Genomic DNA, 22,033 nt, shown 5'->3' with positions numbered 1-22,033 from the left:
CCCTCTCTCTCCCCTCCCCTTCCCTTTTCCTCTCCTCTGTCTGACCCTTCCCTCCCCTTCCCCCTCCCTCTCTCTCCCCTTTTCTCCCCTTCCCTTCATCCTCTACCCCTCCCTCTCTCTTTCTCTCTCTCTCTCCCTCGCTAGCTCTCCCCCCCCCCCCTCCCCCTCCCCTACACCCTCCCCCTCACCTCACCCACCCTACACCCCAGCCCTCCCCCTCCCCTACACCCCACACACCCTACACCCCAGCTCAAGGTGTCAGTGTGCACTCTTCTCTAATCAATAATCCAGGGAATGTTCTAAACATCGTGACATTTCCCTGCTAGCACCTTCATGCACTGGGGGTTTTATGTCCTTATTTTGGAGTACCAACTTGGATATGATAATCACGATCTCATAATGAATGTGTTTTTCTCAAACGTACTGTACGCTGAGAGGCTATGACCAGTTTATATCATAAAGGGCATCTCGTCTTGTTTTCATACTCGTAGACATTTCACAGGACTTCGTACAAATACAAGTACATGTATACATACAAGTATACATCTACTTTCCTCCCGTTTTATACAAATAGCATATTACAATATGCTACTTCATATAAGTAAATTGTGCACGTATTTAGTTTCTAGTGTTTGTAATATTACATGCAACATATTCTTTATTGGAAAATGTACTGGTACTCTTTTGATGAATATGTTAGTAGGTCTTGAAGGACATGCTAAGTAGTTGTATTGTGTTGAACATCTGTGTACTACATGTGTATCTTGAGCCACTATAAGGATACACAAATGGACTTGATAGACATATGTTGAGACACATGTATGTCTTTTGTACATACATGTACGTCTGCTGTATATTCATTTTAATTAACATTTATTTCCTTTACAAAAACAAGATGAAAATATTGTAAGATGTGTATTTACAATATTCTATGGGAAGAAGGCAAAGTTCCCTATAAGCATGAGGCCTATAGTGGGATAGCCATTACAACAAAAACATATGATACATGTACATGCAAACTATATAATAGTCATAATCTACATGAAATACCTGTAAAAATAAAGAGATAAAGAGATAAATAAAGATAAGAGAGAAAATTATCTTTGAATGAAGTTGCATGTAGTTTTTGTGAGGTTTACTGAAATCCATACTTCCCTGCCTAAAAGAGAGATTTTTTTTTTGCACCTATGTATTAAAAGGAGATTAATATTGTTATTGTGTAAATGGCTACTGAATGACAATATGTTGGTAAACTCTAGGTAAATTAATATTTTGAAGCGTCTAAAAATATCTATGTCATACCTAGGCCCTATCTTATAAAGAGCTGTGATTGATCCAAATCAACTTTAAGTTTGCAGTGTGCTTTCTTGTATAAACATAGTTGCAAATGATATCAATCACAAATAAGTTGCAATTAATATCAACTCTTTATAAGACGTGGCCCTGGATATAACAATACACTTATTTGGTTTTTGATACCTCATGCAGAAGATAAATCTAAGTGTGAAATGATATCTCTAAGTCAAGTACATTCACCAATCTTCACAGCCATTTTATTCATGATGTGAACATTGTAATAAAACCTTTAGTTTGCAATTCTGTGAGGGGCTACATGTGGTTGTACAACACTTGCTCCTGTAACAATTGCTGTGTAAATTTCCTACATAACTGAATTCATTACTAACCTAAGCCTCACCCAACCATAACCCTAATATAAAACCCTCTTACAACCCCAACTCTAAACCCTAACCTAAATCCTTGTTACAACCCCAACTCTAACCCTTACCTAAAACCCAGTTGCAACCCCAACCATAACTCTATACCTCTGATGAAATAAAGCCTGGAGCAGTTGCCACAGGAACAAATATCTGGCCACTGATACATGTTGTTGTCTATACACTTATTTTATTTGGAACGGTTTTCCTCTTCTTTCTCCCACAGAATTGGCCAGTGAAAGGAGGAGAATGGGGATCTGGTGGAAGCAGTGATCAGGAAATCATCATCACAGGGTAAGATGGGCGTGGAAATTGAAATGATGGTGTTGCGGTGGTAGTATTGGTAGCATTGATGATGGTGGTTGATATGATAGATATTGTGTTGGCATTTTTGTTAGTTATGGAAGTGGTGGTGAAGAACTACCAACCAGTATGATTTAATCGTATTTTGTAGGATTTTTAGAAGTAAATACGAACATACAATTTTCCAAAAAATGTCAATGGCAAAATGCCCATTCTGTCCTGTAAAGTATCCTACAAGCATCTCACATAAGCAATTTGAGGATGTTCATTGGTTCATCGAACACACCAGTCATGACGAAATCGTGCATAGTCAACAAATGATCCATGCAAATTTTCTTCCTGTACATGTTTGTAGAAACTGTAAACAGCATTGATTTGTGTTTTTTTTTTAAATACAATCTTTGTCATTAAAATACAACTTTTGGGATTAAAGAATACAGTTTTTGAACTCCAGAGGTTGGCAGGTCTAGTGATGAATGAGGAGGTGGTAGTGATGGTGGTGATGATGTTGGAGGTGGTGATGATGATGATGGTGATGGTAATGGTAACAGTGATGGTGCTGGTGGTGTTAGTGATGATGATGATGACAGAGATCGAGATGACGATGATGATGATGGTGGTGGTGATCGTGAAGGAGATGGTAGTGGTGGTGATTGTAACAGTGGCGATGATGCTGGTGGTTGTGGTAGTGACGATGGTGATGGTGATGGTGAGGATAATGGTTGTGGCCATTGTTTGTGGGATGATGAGGATAGTGAACATGGTAAAGATAATGGCAATGTTAGTCATAGTGGATGATGATGATCATGTTAATGTTCTGACAATTTCAAATGCAATAGATTTTTAACATTATTACAGAAATTGACACATTGAGAATTTGAACCATTTGTAAATAATACAAAGAATACTGTAAAATTTAACCTACACATACTCTCTCTCTATCTATCTCTCTATCTCTCTCTCTCTCTCTCTCTTTCTCTTTCTCTCTCTCTCTCTCTCTCTCTCTCTCTTTCTCTCTCTCCAGGCATGCTGATGGCTCAATCAAATTTTGGGATGCATCACAAGGTAAGAAACATCATTTTATTTTGTCATAAAATAAATTTGCCACCAAACACAGAATCATTGTATTGAAGTCATTTATAATCAATGTACTGCTTGTCAAGAATATGATACCCACTGCCAAACTATTCATTCTAAAGTAAGTTTGAAAACTAATTCTTTATTCTGGTTATTTTTATATAATGATGTGATTTTTTTTTTTTGTTAATTACAAATATTTATGTTTCTCGGTTTTTGTATAACTTAATAAGAAAACTACTTTAGATACAAACTTACTTACTTTTAGTGATGTACATAGATATTTTACTTAATTAAATTCAATTCAATTCTTTATTGAACCAGTATAAAACAGTTTACAATGAAAATATACAAATATACAATATAATGGTTAGGACCCCTTAGAAGAAGAAATCTTCTTGTAATCGGGGCACTGTAACAAACAATAACAACATAATGAACATAAATTAACAATAAAAAGTAAAAGACTTGCATAATACAAGTACGCACAAAACACATCAACACACACATCCATAAAGAAGGTTACACAGAAAGAATAGAAAGGAGAAAAAAGTAGTGTAATGATATTGATCATTTGTTTTTTTATCTTTCATCTCTTGCAGTCATGCTTCAAGTTCTCTACAAGCTCAAGACGGCCAAGGTCTTTGAGAAGGCCAAACAAGCCAAGACGCTAGACGGCGATGATGACCCATTCGCCATCCAGCTGGTCAAGCTGTGCTCAGAGAGCAGGATGCTCTGCGTGGCTGGAGCCAGCGGTCATCTACTGCTCTACCGCTTCAGCAAGATGGAGGCATCCACAGAGCTACCGGTCAGTATATGGGAAGAGAGAGAGAGTTAGGAAGAGAGTGAGAGAGAGAGAGAGAGAGAGAGAGTTGGGAAGAGAGAGAGAGAGTTGGGAAGAGAGAGAGAGAGAGAGTTAGGAAGAGCAAGAGAAAGAGTTTGGGAGAGAGAGAGAAAAAGTTAGGAAGAAAGAGAGAAAGTTGGAGAGAGAGAGAGAGAGTTGGGGAGAGAGAAAGAGTTGGGGAGAGAGAAAGAAGGGAGAGAGAAAGAAGAAGAGTGAGAGATAGAGACAGACGAACAAGGAGAGAGATAAAGACCGTCTAGAGACAAAAGATGGTAGAATTTACAGTTACATTGTAGTTTGAAAGACAAAAAGAAATTTAAGTTTATAGAATTCTTAAGGTAGTTTTTCGGGTATTTTCACTATTTGAATGAGATTTACTGCTGTGTTAGATATGTGAATATTTAAAATTCACAGGTAAAAAAAGAATTCTGTGACAGAAATGATTATAATCGTGATCATATTTACTTCTTGATGTAGATGTTCAAAGAGCTTTTCAAGTACCGGTATGTTTTCAAAAAAAATGCAGCATCTACAAGTTATGCATTTACATATATTAACAAAATTCAAAGGTCATTAGAAATATATACATGTACCCATTGACTTCTAATTGTGTGTGTGTGTGTAATTGGGTTTTTACAGACGTGTATCAATCAGATATGATTATTTACGTCTGGGGACTGACCTTTAACGTCACCATCCGAAAGATGTGACTCACTGTTTCGAACCTGCGTCCTCGGCTGAATCAGTTTGTAACTTCCACTTTTTAGCTGGATTACAGGCGCACGCCACAACGCCTAGTTGTTTCTCCAATTTCTCCAATTCACATAGGCGTAATACAAGGACCAACCGGTTCCAGTAGGCAAGTGGTTAAGAGCCTAGAGCATTATCTTGTGTCATTTTGCATAGACACAACACCTGTCTAGCTTCTCGTGGATGATACATGTTTGCTTAGTAATGAGTATAACATCATCGTTTTGTTCTTGTAAACCTTGCAGACACTAGAGATCTCAATAGTATACGAGGCTGAGGAGCCAGAAACACCAGAGACTGAGATGCCCCCTATGCCGATCCAACCCGCACCCCTCAAGCGCAACACCAGCACTGTCAGCGCCAGCGGCGTGGCCTCGGCGACAACCCTCCCCTCCACGCCCATCCACCAGTCGTCGACGCCCGCTCCTAGCCCCATCAACCACCCCCATCATCACCACCAGCACCAGGGGCAGCACCAGGGGCAGGGGCAGCACCAGCAGGGGCACTCCCACCAGACGAGCGGGGATGGGCTGAGGGACAACGTGCCCAACCTGAGGGTCAAGAGTGGGGCTCATAAGAGGGGGATGGGGTTCCAGCCCTCCCTATGTCTGCAGCTGCTGTGGGTGGATGGGGAACCCCCTCCCACCATCACCACTGTGGAGATCAGCTCAGCCTATGGCTTGTGAGTACAGCATCTCATTAAAAACAGGATTTTTAAAAGTATAAACCAGTTCTGTTCATGCGATTGCATTGTGAAAGAAATGAGGAATCGATCAGAAATGGTTGATCATCTAGCATATGAGTATTGGTGTGTACTGCAAGGTTCTGGGATCATCAAAATGATAAGAAATTTTGCCCAGTCTTGGTAAAGTTTCAAGCACTGTCACAGAAAGGTGTATATGGGACTACCCTATATCTATCCAGTCCGGATAGATATAATAATTTACAAATATAGGCGGTTTCTCGGCAAAATTTGTATCATCTTTAATATGATTGGTTATAAGAGCTTCCATTTCATTTTTTGAGAGGGGGGCATTTCCAAAACTGGCCTTTACCTTTAAGGGCTAAATGTATTTCTCTTTTAAGTTGACAACATTGTGATTGTTCTCTTTATCTCAAAGGTATGCCAGAAAGTTTAAAAACTAGTGATATATTGAAGTTTTTCACCCATTGTCAATTTCAAGATTTCAATGCTTTGAAATTCCTGGTGTCCGACAAATACCCTATGGAAACCTACCAAAAATTCACACAGTATGGGCAGATTTGTCAAAAAAGTTATTAATTGATTTTTTTTTTTTTTCATCATTATTTTTGTTCATTCTACTCTGGTATGTTTTGAGGACTCTGAATCAAAAGGTATTAATCCAAACTACAAAATCTAAGCAATTGATCTATCTAGTGATATGGGTTATAGACACTACTGCTACGTATACTGAACATACATGTAAGTATCAAGTGCTACACAATTATAAACTGTTATATACATGTGTACCTCTCTTTAGAAATCTAGCCATCTGAATGGTCGAATTTGGAGTCGTGAGTTTAGCCATTTCCATAAAGAAACAAACAATGTCAGTAACGGTCAATAGTTCATGAGTGAGATTCCCGAAAGATTAAAAACCGGGAAAATAGTTGAATTTTGATGAGATCCCCATTGGTTTACGTTTTAAAAGTTACTTTGTGCAAGCACGGATACCATACAATGCTTTTTGTCTGCAATTCCCAAATGTTTGTAACATTCAGTCATCTTTCCAGCAGGATGCAACGTCCCCTTGAGCCTATAAAAACAGCCAGGCCTCTAATAGCAGTTGATATATCTATGCTATCATTTGGATTTTAAATACATTATCGCTCTGTTCCCAGATTGGCTTTTGGCACCACCAACGGGCTGGCAATTGTCGACTACCTTCAGCGGACCTGTCTTCTCAACATGGGCACGCCCGACCTGTATGGCTCAGCTGACCCTTACCAGCGCACCCCGAGATCCCCCAAGAAGAACAAATCACAGCCCCAGGGCCTGGGCGACATCGTAGAGCAGTACATGTCCGACCAGGAGAGGTGTCGGTCACCGGTCGGATCCAACATTGGCGGAGAGTCGGTAAGTTTTTTGTGTGTCTTAAAGGCCCACTGTACTACTTATAGCTACTTGTGCCCTCTATAAAGCAAACAATGCCCAATCGGTGCCCGTTGGTCCCCCATGATCCCCTTTTTCCTATGTTAATTGAGAGCGGATTTGATGAGATAACCACTTGTCAGTGACCTTGCAGGGAGGGCTAATCCCCCTGGCCAAACTAGTACAGACAGGCTTTAACTTGAATAGAAGAAAACTTGCAGGATTTCAGTCGGAGTCATTGGAACTTTATGAGAATTAATGTCTGTAAGTTCCAAGTTATCAAATAAGACTGTAAATGTCATGTGATACCAACAATAAATTAGTGTATGCTCATTGCTTGTTAATACCTTGTGCACACTTAAGAATAATGTCAAGTCCCAGCCTTGTAATCAAGAAATATGCGTAAATATTTAATAATTGCTATTATTGACATGAATTCCATATGATATAACCTTCATCTTTATTGGTGTTTCCTTAGAGTGTATTTATTCATTTTCTTCATTTTTCTCATTTTGCTTCATTTGTTGTTGTTGGAATGTCACTCACAACTTGACTCTCCCTTTTTTTTCTCTCTCTTTTGTTGATTCTCTCTTTCCCCTCTCTCCCTCGCTCCCCTCTCTTAATTCCCTCTCTCTCTCTCTTTCTCCACTCTCTCTCTCTCTCTCTCTCTCTCTCTCTCTCTCCCACTGCAGAATGGAGTCTGCATCAGCCCGACCGGCAACAGCGCGATGCGGAGCGGCAGCGGCGGTGGGGTCAAGCCCCGCAACAACCACGACCCGTCACAGCTCCGGCGCAGTAAGTCCCAGGGCTGTCGCAAGATGATGGCCAAGACACAGTCCACCGTCTCGGATACCGGAGGACCCAATGGGGATGGAGGAGGAGGAGGAGGAGGAGGAGGAGGCATGGGAGGAGGAGCCGGAGGTAGCTCGGACGTTACCATGGGCTGCATGGGTGGATTGTTGAGTTAGTGGCCTAGCAAAACTAACACATTACCCCTTCCTATCCTCTTTTTCTTTTCAATTCATTTCTCAATCCTAAAGCCTTCCACGTTTCTTTTAAGTTAAACTCCTCAAGTAGATATCATTTCATTAACAACCTTTGTCAGTCATTAAATTCTTCCATCTTTCATCTTCTTTCAAATTTAACCTCTTTAAAAGAGATCAGAGTATTGCCTTTTTCTTTCCTAAAGCCTTACTCATTTCTTCTTAAATTAAACTCTAAAGTAGCTGTAGCTCACAAAAGCTTCCTCAGTCATCAATTCTTCCATCTCTCATATTCCTTTCAAACTCTACCTCAGAAATAGTTTAGATTAAATGTTCATGCCTTCTTCATTTCTTTGTAAGTTAAACTCTTGAAGCAGATTTAGCTAGTTAAAACATTTCTCAATCGTCAAGTCTTCCATCTCTCACATTCCTTTGAGTTCAAAGTTGGAAAGACATATTTAATGTTTATGCCTTTCTCATTCCTACAGCTGTTCTCTTTTCTTTTAGTTTAAACTTCTAAAATAGATATATCTTATCATAATAGACTTTGTCAATCATGTAGCCATCCTCCTTTCAATTTCTTTTCATGTTAGACCTCTAAAAAAAAAGCCTTACTTCTATTCCTGTTATAGCAGTTAAGCCTAATTTTATTCACTTTCTCATTAACTTAGATGTCTGGAAATATATCTTATCATAAAGGTTTTGCCTTTCTCAATTAGTTCCTTAAGTTTTTCCTTCATTTGTATTCTTTTCAATTTAAACCTCTATTAAAAAGAAGTAGAATTCATCATAATTGCCTGTCACTTTCTAAGCCCTTTTTCTATCGCATATTATGTGACCATTTATCTTTAGAGAATTAAAATAATTGGTCCTTAAAACCGTTCTACTTCCTTCTGAAATAGATACATATGATCTCTAAATGGCAATGCCTAAGTTCTTAGTGTATTCTCTGCTTCATCCTTTCAAATAGAGACCAAATTATTATTGTAAATAATTTTCTCTGTTCTTGGATAATGTTTGTATATTCTCTATAGGAGATAAATATGGGTATATCTTCAGCCTCTCTTTCAACTTGAACACTTTTCTTATTCATTTCATTTGGAACAAGTATTCATTCAGTCCTATAATTCACCACTCTTCATCGCATTTTTCCAAAGGGACATGCTTTTCAGACTTCTCTGCAACGTCCATTTCCAGTCTCTATTCTACATTTATCTTATTCAATCCTTTTGGCATAGAAACTCTTCAGAAATCTCTCTGTGTTCTTATCAAATTCTCCATTTCTCTCTAATTATAAACTCAATCTGAGCCTGAATGTATTAAATTGAATGTATGCTTCTTCAAATTAGTTATGCATTTGACAGCAATAAACCTTGCAATGACATTTGGCACCACCCTTGGTTAAAACCTTGTAGAATTTCAAATAAACTAACAACAATAAAAAGTTCATTCGTCCCAAGTGATCTGTCTCAACAGTTTTTCTCTAAAAAGATTCTCTCTTTAATCTTGAGTTTTCCTATTGTTTAAAGTATTGTTCAGCCAATCTGTGGTTTCTCCTGTAATTAAAGAGAAGAAGCTACTCTTCCAACACATGTAGTTATATCCATGTAGTGTGCAATCATTATCAAATGATTTGCTTGTAGACCTCAGATAATATATTAAAGTTAAATTCATAATGCCCTCTCTCAACTCATATCCGTTCTATTCAAATGATCACATTCATGAATACCTTCTCTAATTTGGGGCTGTTCTCTCCGGTTATTTAAAGAAGAAAGTGCCCATTTTTCTTTTTTCTTTCTTATGAATATGTCATTAGTTTGAATCAGACTTATTCCTTTCACCTCGCATTATTTCTTTCATTTTAGAAATGGTTTTCTCTTCTGCCCTTAAACTAATACCGCACTTATTTGCTTCAATAGCTCAAAAATAAGTAGTTGCCACTTTTAGTCTTCTACTTCATAGTTTAGATTCAAATAAAACACCTTGCTACTTTCATTTAAGCCTCGGTCACAAATGCCATTACGAACTGCTACGAACGCCGTACAAAAGATTTTCTGACAATGGAAATTCGGGAAGACAATGGAAAAAACGGGGAGATTCGTACGAAATTATCGTTCGTACGAACCTTTGTGACCGTAGCATTAAACATTCTTTATTCCGCTGCCATTCTAATTTTAACATCCTTTCATCATCCTGCGTACTAATCTCCAGCTTTGCATTAGATTTCTCTCCCTTCACCCATACAGGTCCACCCCTCCCGTTCCTAAATCCATAACTAACAAGAAACCGAAAAAACATGCTCATTAGATGCAGATATATATGCATGTCCCTACCAAACTGGAAATGTATTCTACCGTCAACAACTTTGGTGCTTTGTCATTTTCTTGAAGTATATTTAGAGCATTGTAGTTATACCCATATACTCAAGTACATGTACATGTATGCTGTACCCCAAATCTAGTTCCTCTTGATCCTTTATGTACCTCTTTCAACTTTTGTTTGATGCCTTTTCTCAATTTCATTTGGAGATTATTTTACCACCATCCTGACTTTCTTTTAGGGGGAGAGCTGTAAACTTCTTTTTTTTTTTGGTGGGGGGGGGGGGGGGAGCAAATTTATACAAATCCTTTCCATAAACAATAATTACTGGGTTTCTAGTAATTCTTTGTATTGATCAAAAGTTATCCATTCTAAACCATTTTAAATCAGCAGCGTAAACATTCCAAGTTTTCTTTAAGATATCTCTGTTATCAGTCAGAAATTGATCAAGTTTGAAGGTGCTAATTTACTTGAAAATGACAGGTGAAATAGAAAGAAAATAAAAAGTTTAAAAAGTATTATCAGACATTTTATGGAGCCTTTTAGGTTTTAAAAATAATTAAAAGAGGGCATAGTTTTTTTTTGTGCTTAAGGTATGCTACATTTGGTTTTAAATCTACCAGGCTGGAGATACCCATGATAAGATTATAAGTAGGGTTAGTTCTCCATCAATCGAAACCGTATTTAAATTGCATGCTCCATGTATTTATGATATCTCAGTAGAATTTTCAACCATTTCTGGACCATAACAACCATAAAAACTACTTTGGCAGTCTTCTCTTCTTCCCATTCTCAAATTCTTTCCACCCTCTAATATTTTCCCTCTCTCGTCAACTTTTAATACCAAGTCCCCTGGTTGATCTCTCGCCCTTATACAGCAACATTTTTCAGAAAGATCCTTCTCCTACGTAGGGCTTTCTCCCTCAAGAAACCCAGCAAATATGGTATCGTTCACTCCGTTCAGCAAGATTTGCCTGAGCCTGGGAATGAGGCTAGCATGATGACCTTTGTCCTGCATAAGAGGGCATTGACCTCCCGACCTCTTACCTTTGACCTCCATCCCCATTTGACCTCCGATTCCTGTAGAGTATGTATGCTTGCACTGCACTGCTATGAATTCTTGTGTCTTTTTTGCTTGTGAATCTTATAGTTAATCTTATAGTTAATCTCTTTTTTATCTCTACTTTAAAATTTTAAGTCTTATAATTACACCTTTTTTTTCTTCATTTAAATGCAGTCTTGAGAAATTGTATTTTTATATTATGTTGACTGTTTTGAAGAAAAAAATTAAATATTTGAATGCCATGTCATCTGTTATTGTAACCTATCACATTGTAAACCTGCAATTACTCAAATCATAAAGAATAACCAAATTTTCTCAATTTTAGTTTGCAAGGTAAAGAAAATCAATCGCAAATTCCATTGCCTTCATATAACATATACTATAGGCAGTGTGCTGGGACATAGAAGTATTGCTAGGTTAATTGTGTGGAATTAATTCCTTGAAATGCTAGAGCGCCATAATGGCCGCCTTGCTAAAGCCAGGGTAATAATCGGGGCAGCACCAGGAGCGTCACAACGTGACCGACATGTGCGCTATATAAGAAGCCATTATTATCATTATTATTATTGTACTATCGATATACTATTGGCATACTTTCCTTACACTATTGGTATACTATCGGTATACTATCGATTTACTACCTGTTTACTATTGGTATACTATCGATTTACTATCTGTTTACTATCTGTTTACTATCGATTTACTATTGGTATACTATCGGTATACTACCGGTATACTCGTTTTTATTCCAATGTTGATGTTATAGGTTGTGTAACAGAAGACTTGGCATCATTCTCTTTTTTAGAAGTTAATTTGCACTTTTTTAAATATGATGATCATCTCCTTATCCACAATTTTGTAAAGTGTGATTCTTAAGTGAATATATTATATTCATACAATAGATTAAGTCATTGTATCCTTTTTGGACTTGATATTTATTTGTTGTTGTTTTTTCCTCCAAAGTAAACTCATTGAAATCATGAGATACTACTATTCTTCAATACCAAAACAATATATGTGATTGGCATTCCAAAATATCTTTTGAATATAGATGGAAGATTGTGTGTTTTGATTTTGATTACACAGAAATACTTCTCCAAACGAAAGTTATTGAGTGCCCTACTTCATCACAATGATATATTCACTTAAGATCATATGTCTACCAGAGCCAGAAGGGCGTTTAGTTTTGTATTACAATATGGATTAATGTCCTTCTGTCTCTCAGTAAACTACTGGTATTTTGTTTCCTCTTTTTTGATGAATCGTTGATATATTTTGTTTTCAGTTGGGTTGCAAAAAGATGTAGTTATGTGTATTTTTTAACACTTACATCCTTTGGCAACCGACTTCTTGACTTTGATTTATAGGTTTTAAACTGAACTTGTTGAATCGGTCATGAATTTGATTTTTGATCTAATCATTTATTTGTTTTCAGAAATGTTGACATTAACATTCTCTCATGGCACCTTGATGAAACTAACCTATTACTAAAAGCTTCTGACAATATTTTTTGCTTACAGTAACAATATTCTAATATTCTAACAAAAAACACAAGCACATCATATATGATCAAATCACAATGCAAAACATAACAGCTGATATCCATTCTGCAATGTATGTCATAGGCCCAACACTACATCAATTATTGCTTACATTGATACAGTACATATGTGTTATCATTAAATTCTATGCCAAATGAAATACCACGTTCATTTTTCTTTAAAAATAAAATTTACATCATGCATACAACGTTGATCCCTGTATAGGATGAACTTCATGTACTGAATTCAATGTAAGAGAAAGTGAAAGAATTTACAGAAAATGCAGAGCTTATGTTATCATGCGGACATTTACTTGCACATTATCAACATATAATAAAACCAAAATTAAAACTCTTGTTCATTTTCTTTTTACCAATATCGGTTGTTGATATACATGAACTAATGTTTTTATCCTCTCTAAAACAGTGATTAAGAAAATTTCAATCATTGTTACCAATTAGCATTAACAAGTAAAGTAGATCAGACAATTTATAACAAGATGAAAATAGTATCAACCTCCACCCTACATGGTACTGCTCTGAGCCATTTTAAAAGTGATAATTTTACAGTAGCTACGATTTCGCACTCAGCTACGCAAACAAAAGTTGTACAGGAGTTGGTATAGTAAATTTCTACCAGCATTAAACATTTTTTATGCTTCTCATTGTTGAAAATCATCATACTGATTTACATTTTAAAAAAAATTTGCATCAAAACCATTAAATGAGTTAATTAAAGCTTGCATATCCTTTAAGTTTGGAGAATTGTATTTGAAGTTGCATCTCTCAACCTAAATGGATACCAGGTAGCATTTAATCCTTCTATTTGCTGTATGCGCAGACAACAAATACTACATGCAGTTAAACCCAGAGAAATAATGACAAAGTGAATACACTGTACACCAAAACAATAGATTATTGATACATGCTGGGGGCTTCATAGATAACTAAACCATAACAAAATACATCCTACTTTATGTTCGCCATTTTGAAGAATATATTGCATCATGTGCTTTGCTTTCCTGCATCATTTTGTTTTTCCATCCTTTAAAAGTAATAAGTTACCTCATTACCCGCTTGCTTGTCCTTTTTATTTCTCTTGCATTTTGGGCTACATACCGTTTGAATTAACAGCTTGTGAATGAACTGCATGCTTCATCAAGCATTTTGAGCCAGATAAATTTGATGCTTTACATATCTTTTTCTTTTTCGTTTTTGATTTGCATGTGAGAGTAACTAAATTGTGTGGAACTTGTGAATGACGGTTAATTAATACTTTCCTCTGTTACAGTGATTTAAGAAATATACTTCGCTGGTTTATATGATTGATACAAATTAAAGATAAATGTATTGCTGAGCTTTGAGCTATTAACTACAGGCAAGCCAAAAAAATTGTTATGTTTGGTTAACTTTTAATGATGAAAAAATGTCATAATTCGTTTTGAGATCATGTTAAACATTTCACACGCAATTTCACTGTCATTTCATTGTCATTTGCAGTGAGACATATTTCATATAAAAAATATTTGCACAGATATATTTTTTTTAAAGCAGTTTGCTAGAAAATCAAAAAAAAGTTCTTTCTTTAGATTTGACATTTTACTGTGAGCAAAATAGTTAAAAATAATAGTAAAATGTAAAGGTCTTTTCTTCCACAATTAAATATTTTTTCAAAAAGGTGTGAGCTCTTTGTCGTATTTGCTGTGAATCTGCTAACTTTTTTCAACTTGATGATAATAATGCATTTATCTATTTATTTCTATTTATTTATACAGTGCTGATTGTCAAGCTTATACCAATATATATACTTGGATATATATTTTGTTTCTTTCTTTCTTTACCACCTTTTATTTTGCGCCCCTCCCCCTTTCCCTTGCTCATTTTCACTAAATTTCCATTTTCACTTCCATTCGTCATTCTCACAACATTGTTTCATTGTATCACGTTGTACTTTGATTTGTCTGTCTCTATATAATGTATTGTTTGGTGATGTTTTGTTTGTTTTGTTGAATGGTGTATGTTCTTCATGTCATGTGTTTTTCTATATTGTATCATCTTTGTTCTTCCCCTTCAGTTCCTAAAACCAATGGTGTCAGCCACCCCGATCACCCCTCTGACCACCCTGATACATCCTCCCACCCCTCTACCACCACACCCCAACCCCCTCCTCGCCCCCCTCCTCGCCCTTCTCACCCCCCTCCACGCCCCCCTCTTCCCACTTCTTTTTCTTCCCCATCCATGCCTTCTTCTACTACCACCGGCGAGGCCGCTCACAAGCCGGTCTCTGCCACCAACTCTCTTTCCACTCATTCCTCTTCTTCCGGTTCCCTGTATTCGTCTAACCCCGCCCTTTCCCAAGCCCACCCCCCTAGTAGTGACCCACCCCCTCAGTCTGATGCATGTCACAAAAAGTCATCTGTGCCTCGGTTTCGTCTCCTGGTTGAATCTGTCGTGGCAACCATAAGTGGCAAGCGTGAGTCTAGCTATCTATCCTCTCTCTCCATTAGGGTTTAATTTTGAAAAGTTTTCCACAGAAGGGTTTTATTTTTTCATTCAAACATTCACAGGAAAGGGTTGTCATCTTTACATTTTTTTTTACTTGGAAAACATTTCATTTGTTTTTTCCTTGAGAGTCATTTCCAAGTTTCTTTTCTGTTTAGATGACCATAACTTACCTTCTTTGACATAGAAATAGATTAAGAGGATATAATTTTTGTCTAACATTCAATTTGATTTGAGAAATCAATCCTGTAAATAAATTTATATTGTTTTTTTGCTGAGATGGGGAAAGATTCAAGGTTTTTTTTTTCTTCCTAAATGAAACGGTAACTCCTAATCTGAAATCAAGTTTCTTTTTTCATCAACAAAAAGTAATTGATTAGAGAGATATATTTTGGGATATGTAGTTCTGCAAAATCATGATGCCACCTGCAAGGATTTTCTGAAATGTAAGCTGCAACCAGAGTGGCCTATTTGCTGTGATTTGGGTATGATTAATGCCTCCTTAAACCTAGTACACCTGTCAATATGCATACCCCTGCTGTTATGCTGTGTTAAAATTTGAATTTTGCAGATCCTCACATTTATCATAACATGTGAGGAAACTGATTCCTTTCTAAATAGAATAGCTGTAAATACATATCCCAATGAATACTATTACCCTGTCTTTTACAGAAAGCATTGCATGAAGAAAAAAATTTAGATGTAGGTAATTTCAAAATGTTCTTTATTGACAAGCAGGCTGGATTGCAGTGGCATAGTTTTATACTTGTATTTAGAATAATGTTGAGTATATATGGTATCAATGTTTATGTATTTATATATTGAATGTTTGCATGTAAATTACCTGTATTTAATCATAGTCTTTATGCTGTTCATATTTAAAGGGTGTGGTATCATTCATTTCTTGCATGATTTTCAGAAAAACACATCTGTACACAACAAAATATATTCAAACAAAACTGTCCAAGACTTTTGTAGACTACCCTCTCTATAAACACAACACACATTAAAACTTTGCAGAGGCTTGATAAAAGTAATATTTTCATTATTAAGTCCAAGTTCTTACAGTACCTACAGACTTGCTACTTGCAGATGTGAAAATGTGGAATTGATTTATTTTCACCCGTAATGCACAAGAAGAATTTATATCGAGGAAAAATTCACAAGGTTTGTTTAAATACGGACTGTTCATTAGTTTAGGTTTGTCCAGAAAAATATGAACATTCTACAGTAGACATCACATATTTTCATATTTATACAATTCATGTTCAAAAATTCTGTCATTTCAGAAAGTCTGTCATCACCTATAGGTATGCAACTTACAGTAGTTTAATGAGTGTAATATGATAATTAAGTTAAAAGTGAATTCAAATTCATATTCAAAGAATTTCATATGGTGGTTAAAGCAAAGTGAGATTTAATTATTACATCTAACTTTTGTCCTCAATAATCAGTTTGAAGCAACAGTGTATTTATTGATATGTGGAAAAAAATTACCCAACACCTCTACTCCTTATCAAAATATTGTTAAGTGGTACCAGTATAAAACATATGTAAATCATATGTCAAAGCATCCTTTTAAATTGCATATGGGAAAGGATAATAGTAAAAGTACAAGTAGATTGTTCATTAACAAATGATTACGGAAATTACTCCAATTAAGAATACTTTTTTGTGGACCAAGCCAAACATCTTTTATTTTTATTCTGCTTGTTTCTCATCTTAACAAGTGCTTTCAAAATACAAAAGCCATATGATGCAGATGAAACTTTATTTACAATGTATGTATAATTACATTAATGATGTCAAAATATACAGCAAATTAAACAAAACTTCTGCTTGTTATCTCATGTTATAGTATTAACTGAGGGAGAGGTGTTTAAGTTAATTATCTACAAAAAATTTCACTGCCAAAATGATATCGGCAATGTATGAAATGAATTAATGAAAATAAGATATTCTCACACAAACAACCTGTTTATAAACAGTTCTTCCAGTGCGATACTTCATTGACAATTCCATTGAAGTTCACAAGCCCGGCCCAACCACTAATAAAATTTGCAAAACTGTTATGTGCTTTAAAGTTGTCGGTGTTTGGGAATACCAGGTATAGGCTACTAAGTGCTTCACTGGGGTAAACATATAGAAACCTATATAAATCCCTGAAATATTGTGTGCCTACATTGAGTGAAGCTCAAATTTGCAGATTCAACCTGAATTATGCATTTATAGGTATAATTAAAAATCAAATAATTTTACATCAGTAATGTCTCTCATGAAGTGACTCTTTTAATAGATGAGAATTACTTGTTAAGTTGGCAATAATGCAAGTTGTTTAGAAGTCAGCTTCTAAACTCCTTGTTCATGTTGTAAAATGAAATTATTTAATTTTTAGTAATGGCTTCTGATACTGTGTATCTGCCTTTACATGCACAATGTATTTGAATTAGACTTATATTCTTGAATCGTGTTTCTGATGGAAGCACTGAGAGGTTGAATTTAATTCTGGCCTTCAAATGGAGAATTTAATGTATGCTAAGACATGATAAATCATGGTATTTCAACAAATTCCTTTGAAAAATGAGTTGATTTTTTCCAGTCATGGAAAAGTAAGGGAATTAGAGCAAAATCATTAACACCAGAGAAATTCAGACAATTTAAAAAGTCCCAAAGGACAACAGTCAGTCTCTTATGTTTGATCCAAGCAGCATATCCACTGGGTGATTGGTTATGATGTCTGTTTAGTGGGTAAAATGCCTCTGTTGATGATCCTAGAAATTTAGAGTTCCATCAGGAAAAAAATATCAAGGCATTTTATTTCATGAAATACTGTAAACCTTGGAAACAAAAAGCACTCGCCAATCATTTTAAGAAAAGGTTGAGTTCTGGGAAGAGGTGAAAAATAATCTGTGATCGTTATCAATGTAATATGCAAGTGTGGAAGAACATCAGATAAAAAAATGTTCCCTGAAAAGCATGGCTCTACAGATGCCTTAATATTCTAAATGTGGCATATAACATCATAAAAAGTGCGACAGATTTTTATACCACATGTTTGTGTAGTCCCATATACATCTTTCTGTGTGCAGGGCTTGTAACTTTACCAAGACTGGGCCAAATTTCTTATCATTTTGATGATTCCAGAACCTTGCAGTACACAATGATACTTATATCCTAGATGATCCACCTTTTCTGATCGATTCCACAACGTTTTTTTCACAATGCAATCGCATGACCAGAACTTAACTTTATCATGAAGTATTCATATCCCACCGCTGTCACTAAAATGAGATAGACAGTACTTCATGTCTCACTGTTACCTAACAATTGATTGAGTTCTTACTGTGTACAAGCCACAGCACTGAAAATGAATGAACAACAATGACAGTTTAACATAAATATGCCTCATGAGGGCAGCAAACACACACAATAGCAAAACAAAAACAAAATTCATAGCACTTGAACCGATGCCTAAATAGTCATTAAAATAGTCGTTAAAAGATGGGAGTTGTTGCTACCTTGTTTGGCATTCAACAATAAGGGATAGAGCAACGTCGATCTGGCGCTGCTCAGTGTCTGCCGGGCTCACGATTAATTGGGCAAAAAGAATTTCCGTTTCGGTTTAATAAAATTTGGAGTGGACTATTAGGCTATTATTATTATTATTATTATTATTATTGAGGCAAGGGTATGTACTAGCTGAAGCACCATCAAGGAGTGAAAAACATCAACAGTTGTTCTTAACTTTTTCTCAAGACGACAGCAAACAATTGCAAAACAAAAAATAACAAGGAACAACATATCAAATGTTATCCTTACAGATAAAGATTTACACCGAAACTGGGCAAAGCCTGGTACATGTGTACAACTCCATTACATCAATCACTGTTATATTTATAGGGCACAGTAGTTTTTTTTAAAGGATAAACATGAAATCTGAGAGGAATTGATATTGTACATAGACAATTCAAACTTCATACTTTATTACTGAAAGATAACATTGTTTGATATTGTGAATCCGTTCTGTAGCTTTTTTTAGTTGAATATACCATTTCATTCACATAAACCTTGTTTTTTATTAGTCTTCTGTTGGTTAGATCTAAACAAGGACTATTTTTTTGCCTTCAGTTGTTATGATATTTTATTCCCTCACATTACACACACACATACCATCTCAGTTGTGTGCTTAGTCTCCTCTACCCGGTGTTTCTATATGCAGATCGTAGTGAAGGCTCATTCACACGCTCACGAAGCTCCAGCATGTCCAGCCTGGAGAAAGAGACTAGGGAAGGAGTCCAGAATCTTATATTTTCAGAGTCCTACACAAGAAAAGAAGGTGAGCGCTTTGTCACTGATTCTATTTTCCTTTGCCATGATATGCAGTGATGCCATTATAAAGACTTGGGACCACAATGAGAAACACAATGTCAATCTTTCACATATTATATACATGTGAATTGGGGGCAGTTTTTCTTTTTAATCAATGTACACATGACTTGTGTTCCCCCCCCCCCACCCCATATTTCGATATGTTTTTTTGTTTTTCTATCTTTTGTAATTCTGTGCTCTAACTTTATTGTTGTTGAATATTTTTATACAAATATAACTTGACTGCATTGTTCTGTTGATAGGTTGTTTGTATGTTCTCGTGGTTATTTTCATTGAATTGTTTAAAGAATAACTTGAAATTGACTTGCATCTTCGTTTGTTGCAGAATCTGTGACTTGTCCATGTCTGTGGGTAGGAACCACTCTCGGTTCTGTGCTGGGCATCGTTGTTAACCTTCCACCTCCTGGTGAACAAAGACTATCCCAACCAGTCATCGTCTCACCAAGTGGTAAGCTACTCACCATCATAACACAGTAACAAGAATATCTTATCATTCAATTGCATGATTTGTGCTATATTTTGCCGGAAATTATAGCAGTTTAAAGGTATAGACCAGTTTTGGAAATGCCCCCCTCTCAAAAATGAAATGGAAGCTCTTATTACCAATCATGTGAAAGAATATGTTTTGACTAATACGTGATGATACAAATTTTGCTGGGAAACCGCCTACTAATTGATATATTTGGTAAATTATCATATCTATCTGGCCTGGATAGATAGCGGGTAGTCCCATATACATCTTTCTGTGTACAGTGCTTGTAACTTTACCAAGACTTGGCCAAATTTTTTATCATTTTGATGATTCCAGAACCTTGCAGTACACACCAATACTTATATGCTAGATGATCAACCTTTTCTGATCGATTCCACAACGTTTCTTTCACAATGCAATCACATGACCAGAACTCAACTTTATCTTTAAATTACATGATTTGTGCCATATTTGGGGGGAAATTATGGCTGTTTAATATTTCAAGTGTCTCCAAGTCCTGTCCTATAACTATTTATTTATAGAAGTCGAAACATCCCACAAAGGGGGTGCAGGATTGGACCCCTCCCCCCCCCCCCCCCCCCCCCCTCCCCCTTCTTTTTTTTTTTTTACAATCATGGAGCCACCCTTGTATGTCAGTTAGCTGGAACAAGGGTTATGTATGTTGTTGAAACCAGAAATGATCATGGTTATCACCATCATTAATATCACCACTATCACCATCATCTTCACCACCACACTCAACACCATCATCATTACCATCATCACCATCACCATCATCATCATCTTCATCACAATCATCATTATCATCACCATCATCATTATCATCATCAATCATCTCCATCACAAGCACCACCAATATCATTGATTATATTTGATTATTTTCTTCAGGTACTGTATTTAGGCTGAAGGGTTGTGTACTACACATAGCCTTCCTAGACTGCAATGGTCTTCAGGTTCCACCTTCCAGTGATGTGTGGAGGGACCCGAACAAAGAAACCAGGGAAGGCAGAGATAAAAGTAAGTAACTTGTTGAGGGACCTTTACAAACATGTATGGCAAGGATAAAAGTAACGGTAAGTCATATGTGGAGGGTCCCTAAAATAGAAAGGAGGAAAGGTGGGGATAGGTAGGGGACATAAGAAGGACCCTTGCCAGGAAAATGAGGGAACGCAGGGATAAAGTTAGTCATATGTGGAGGGACTCTGGCAAAGAAATCAGGGAAAGGGAGATAAAATACTGTATCGAGGATAGAAAAGGGATGAGTTTTGTCTTGTAGTTGGCTCCTTTATGGATATATTATGGCTACAGCCAATTGCAATTTACTGAAAATCCAGGAATTGACAAGAGTTGTATCGGTAGAAAAACAAATATTAGATAATGCAGTCTTTTTATTATTCCAGTTGTTTTCTACACAGTAGGCCCTCTCCTTGTCAAGATTCTCTGAAAATGTAGAAGTATTATAGCTACTTGCACCCCTATATAGCCAACAATGCCTAATCGGTGCCTGTTGGTTCCCCATGATCCCCTTTTTCTTATGTTAATTGAGAGCTGATTTGATGAGATAACCACCTGTCAGTGACCTTGCAGGGAGGTGTAATCCCTCCTGGCCAAACTAGTGCAGACAGGCTTTAAAATGTGTAACTCAATTGATTTGTGTGTCTTGTTTCAGAGCCGTTACAGCAGCGAAGTCGCATGTCTCCCTCCTCCTCCACAGAGATAGCAGACCGTCAGTTTGTGGTCATCTGCTCAGAGAAGGAGGCCAAGGTAACTAAGACATTCCTTTTATTTATTTATTTTGGTTTAAAAAGACATATAAATATACATGATTCAAAGGTCCAAGGACCAAAACTGAACATGTATAGAAGTAATACAATAAACGTATAGATACAGTAAGTATAAAAGCCAAACAGACAGGTATAACAAGTACAAGATGGCAATAAAG

The 22,033-nt window shown here is 36.4% G+C and overlaps 1 protein-coding gene across 2 annotated transcripts in view; it reads left to right on the top strand.

Annotated features, from left to right (window-relative positions):
- The window catches only part of LOC105440096 (syntaxin-binding protein 5), a 52,810-nt gene that overhangs the window by 20,799 nt on the left and 9,978 nt on the right, over positions 1-22,033 (top strand). For both annotated transcript variants that reach the window (XM_030994597.1, XM_030994596.1), the window contains 10 exons: positions 1,942-2,009; positions 3,043-3,083; positions 3,698-3,903; positions 4,935-5,371; positions 6,553-6,787; positions 7,495-7,597; positions 19,429-19,545; positions 19,924-20,046; positions 20,980-21,108; positions 21,761-21,855. In XM_030994597.1, the coding sequence (XP_030850457.1) occupies positions 1,942-2,009; positions 3,043-3,083; positions 3,698-3,903; positions 4,935-5,371; positions 6,553-6,787; positions 7,495-7,597; positions 19,429-19,545; positions 19,924-20,046; positions 20,980-21,108; positions 21,761-21,855 (1,554 nt within the window). The remainder of the gene's footprint in view (positions 1-1,941; positions 2,010-3,042; positions 3,084-3,697; positions 3,904-4,934; positions 5,372-6,552; positions 6,788-7,494; positions 7,598-19,428; positions 19,546-19,923; positions 20,047-20,979; positions 21,109-21,760; positions 21,856-22,033) is intronic.

The sequence above is a fragment of the Strongylocentrotus purpuratus genome, unplaced genomic scaffold (genome assembly GCF_000002235.5).
Source record: "Strongylocentrotus purpuratus isolate Spur 01 unplaced genomic scaffold, Spur_5.0 spur5_scaffold_21, whole genome shotgun sequence".
Taxonomy (NCBI): domain Eukaryota; kingdom Metazoa; phylum Echinodermata; class Echinoidea; order Camarodonta; family Strongylocentrotidae; genus Strongylocentrotus; species Strongylocentrotus purpuratus.
The sequence above is the reverse complement of the archived record's forward strand: the minus strand, read 5'-3'. Positions and strand labels throughout refer to the sequence as shown.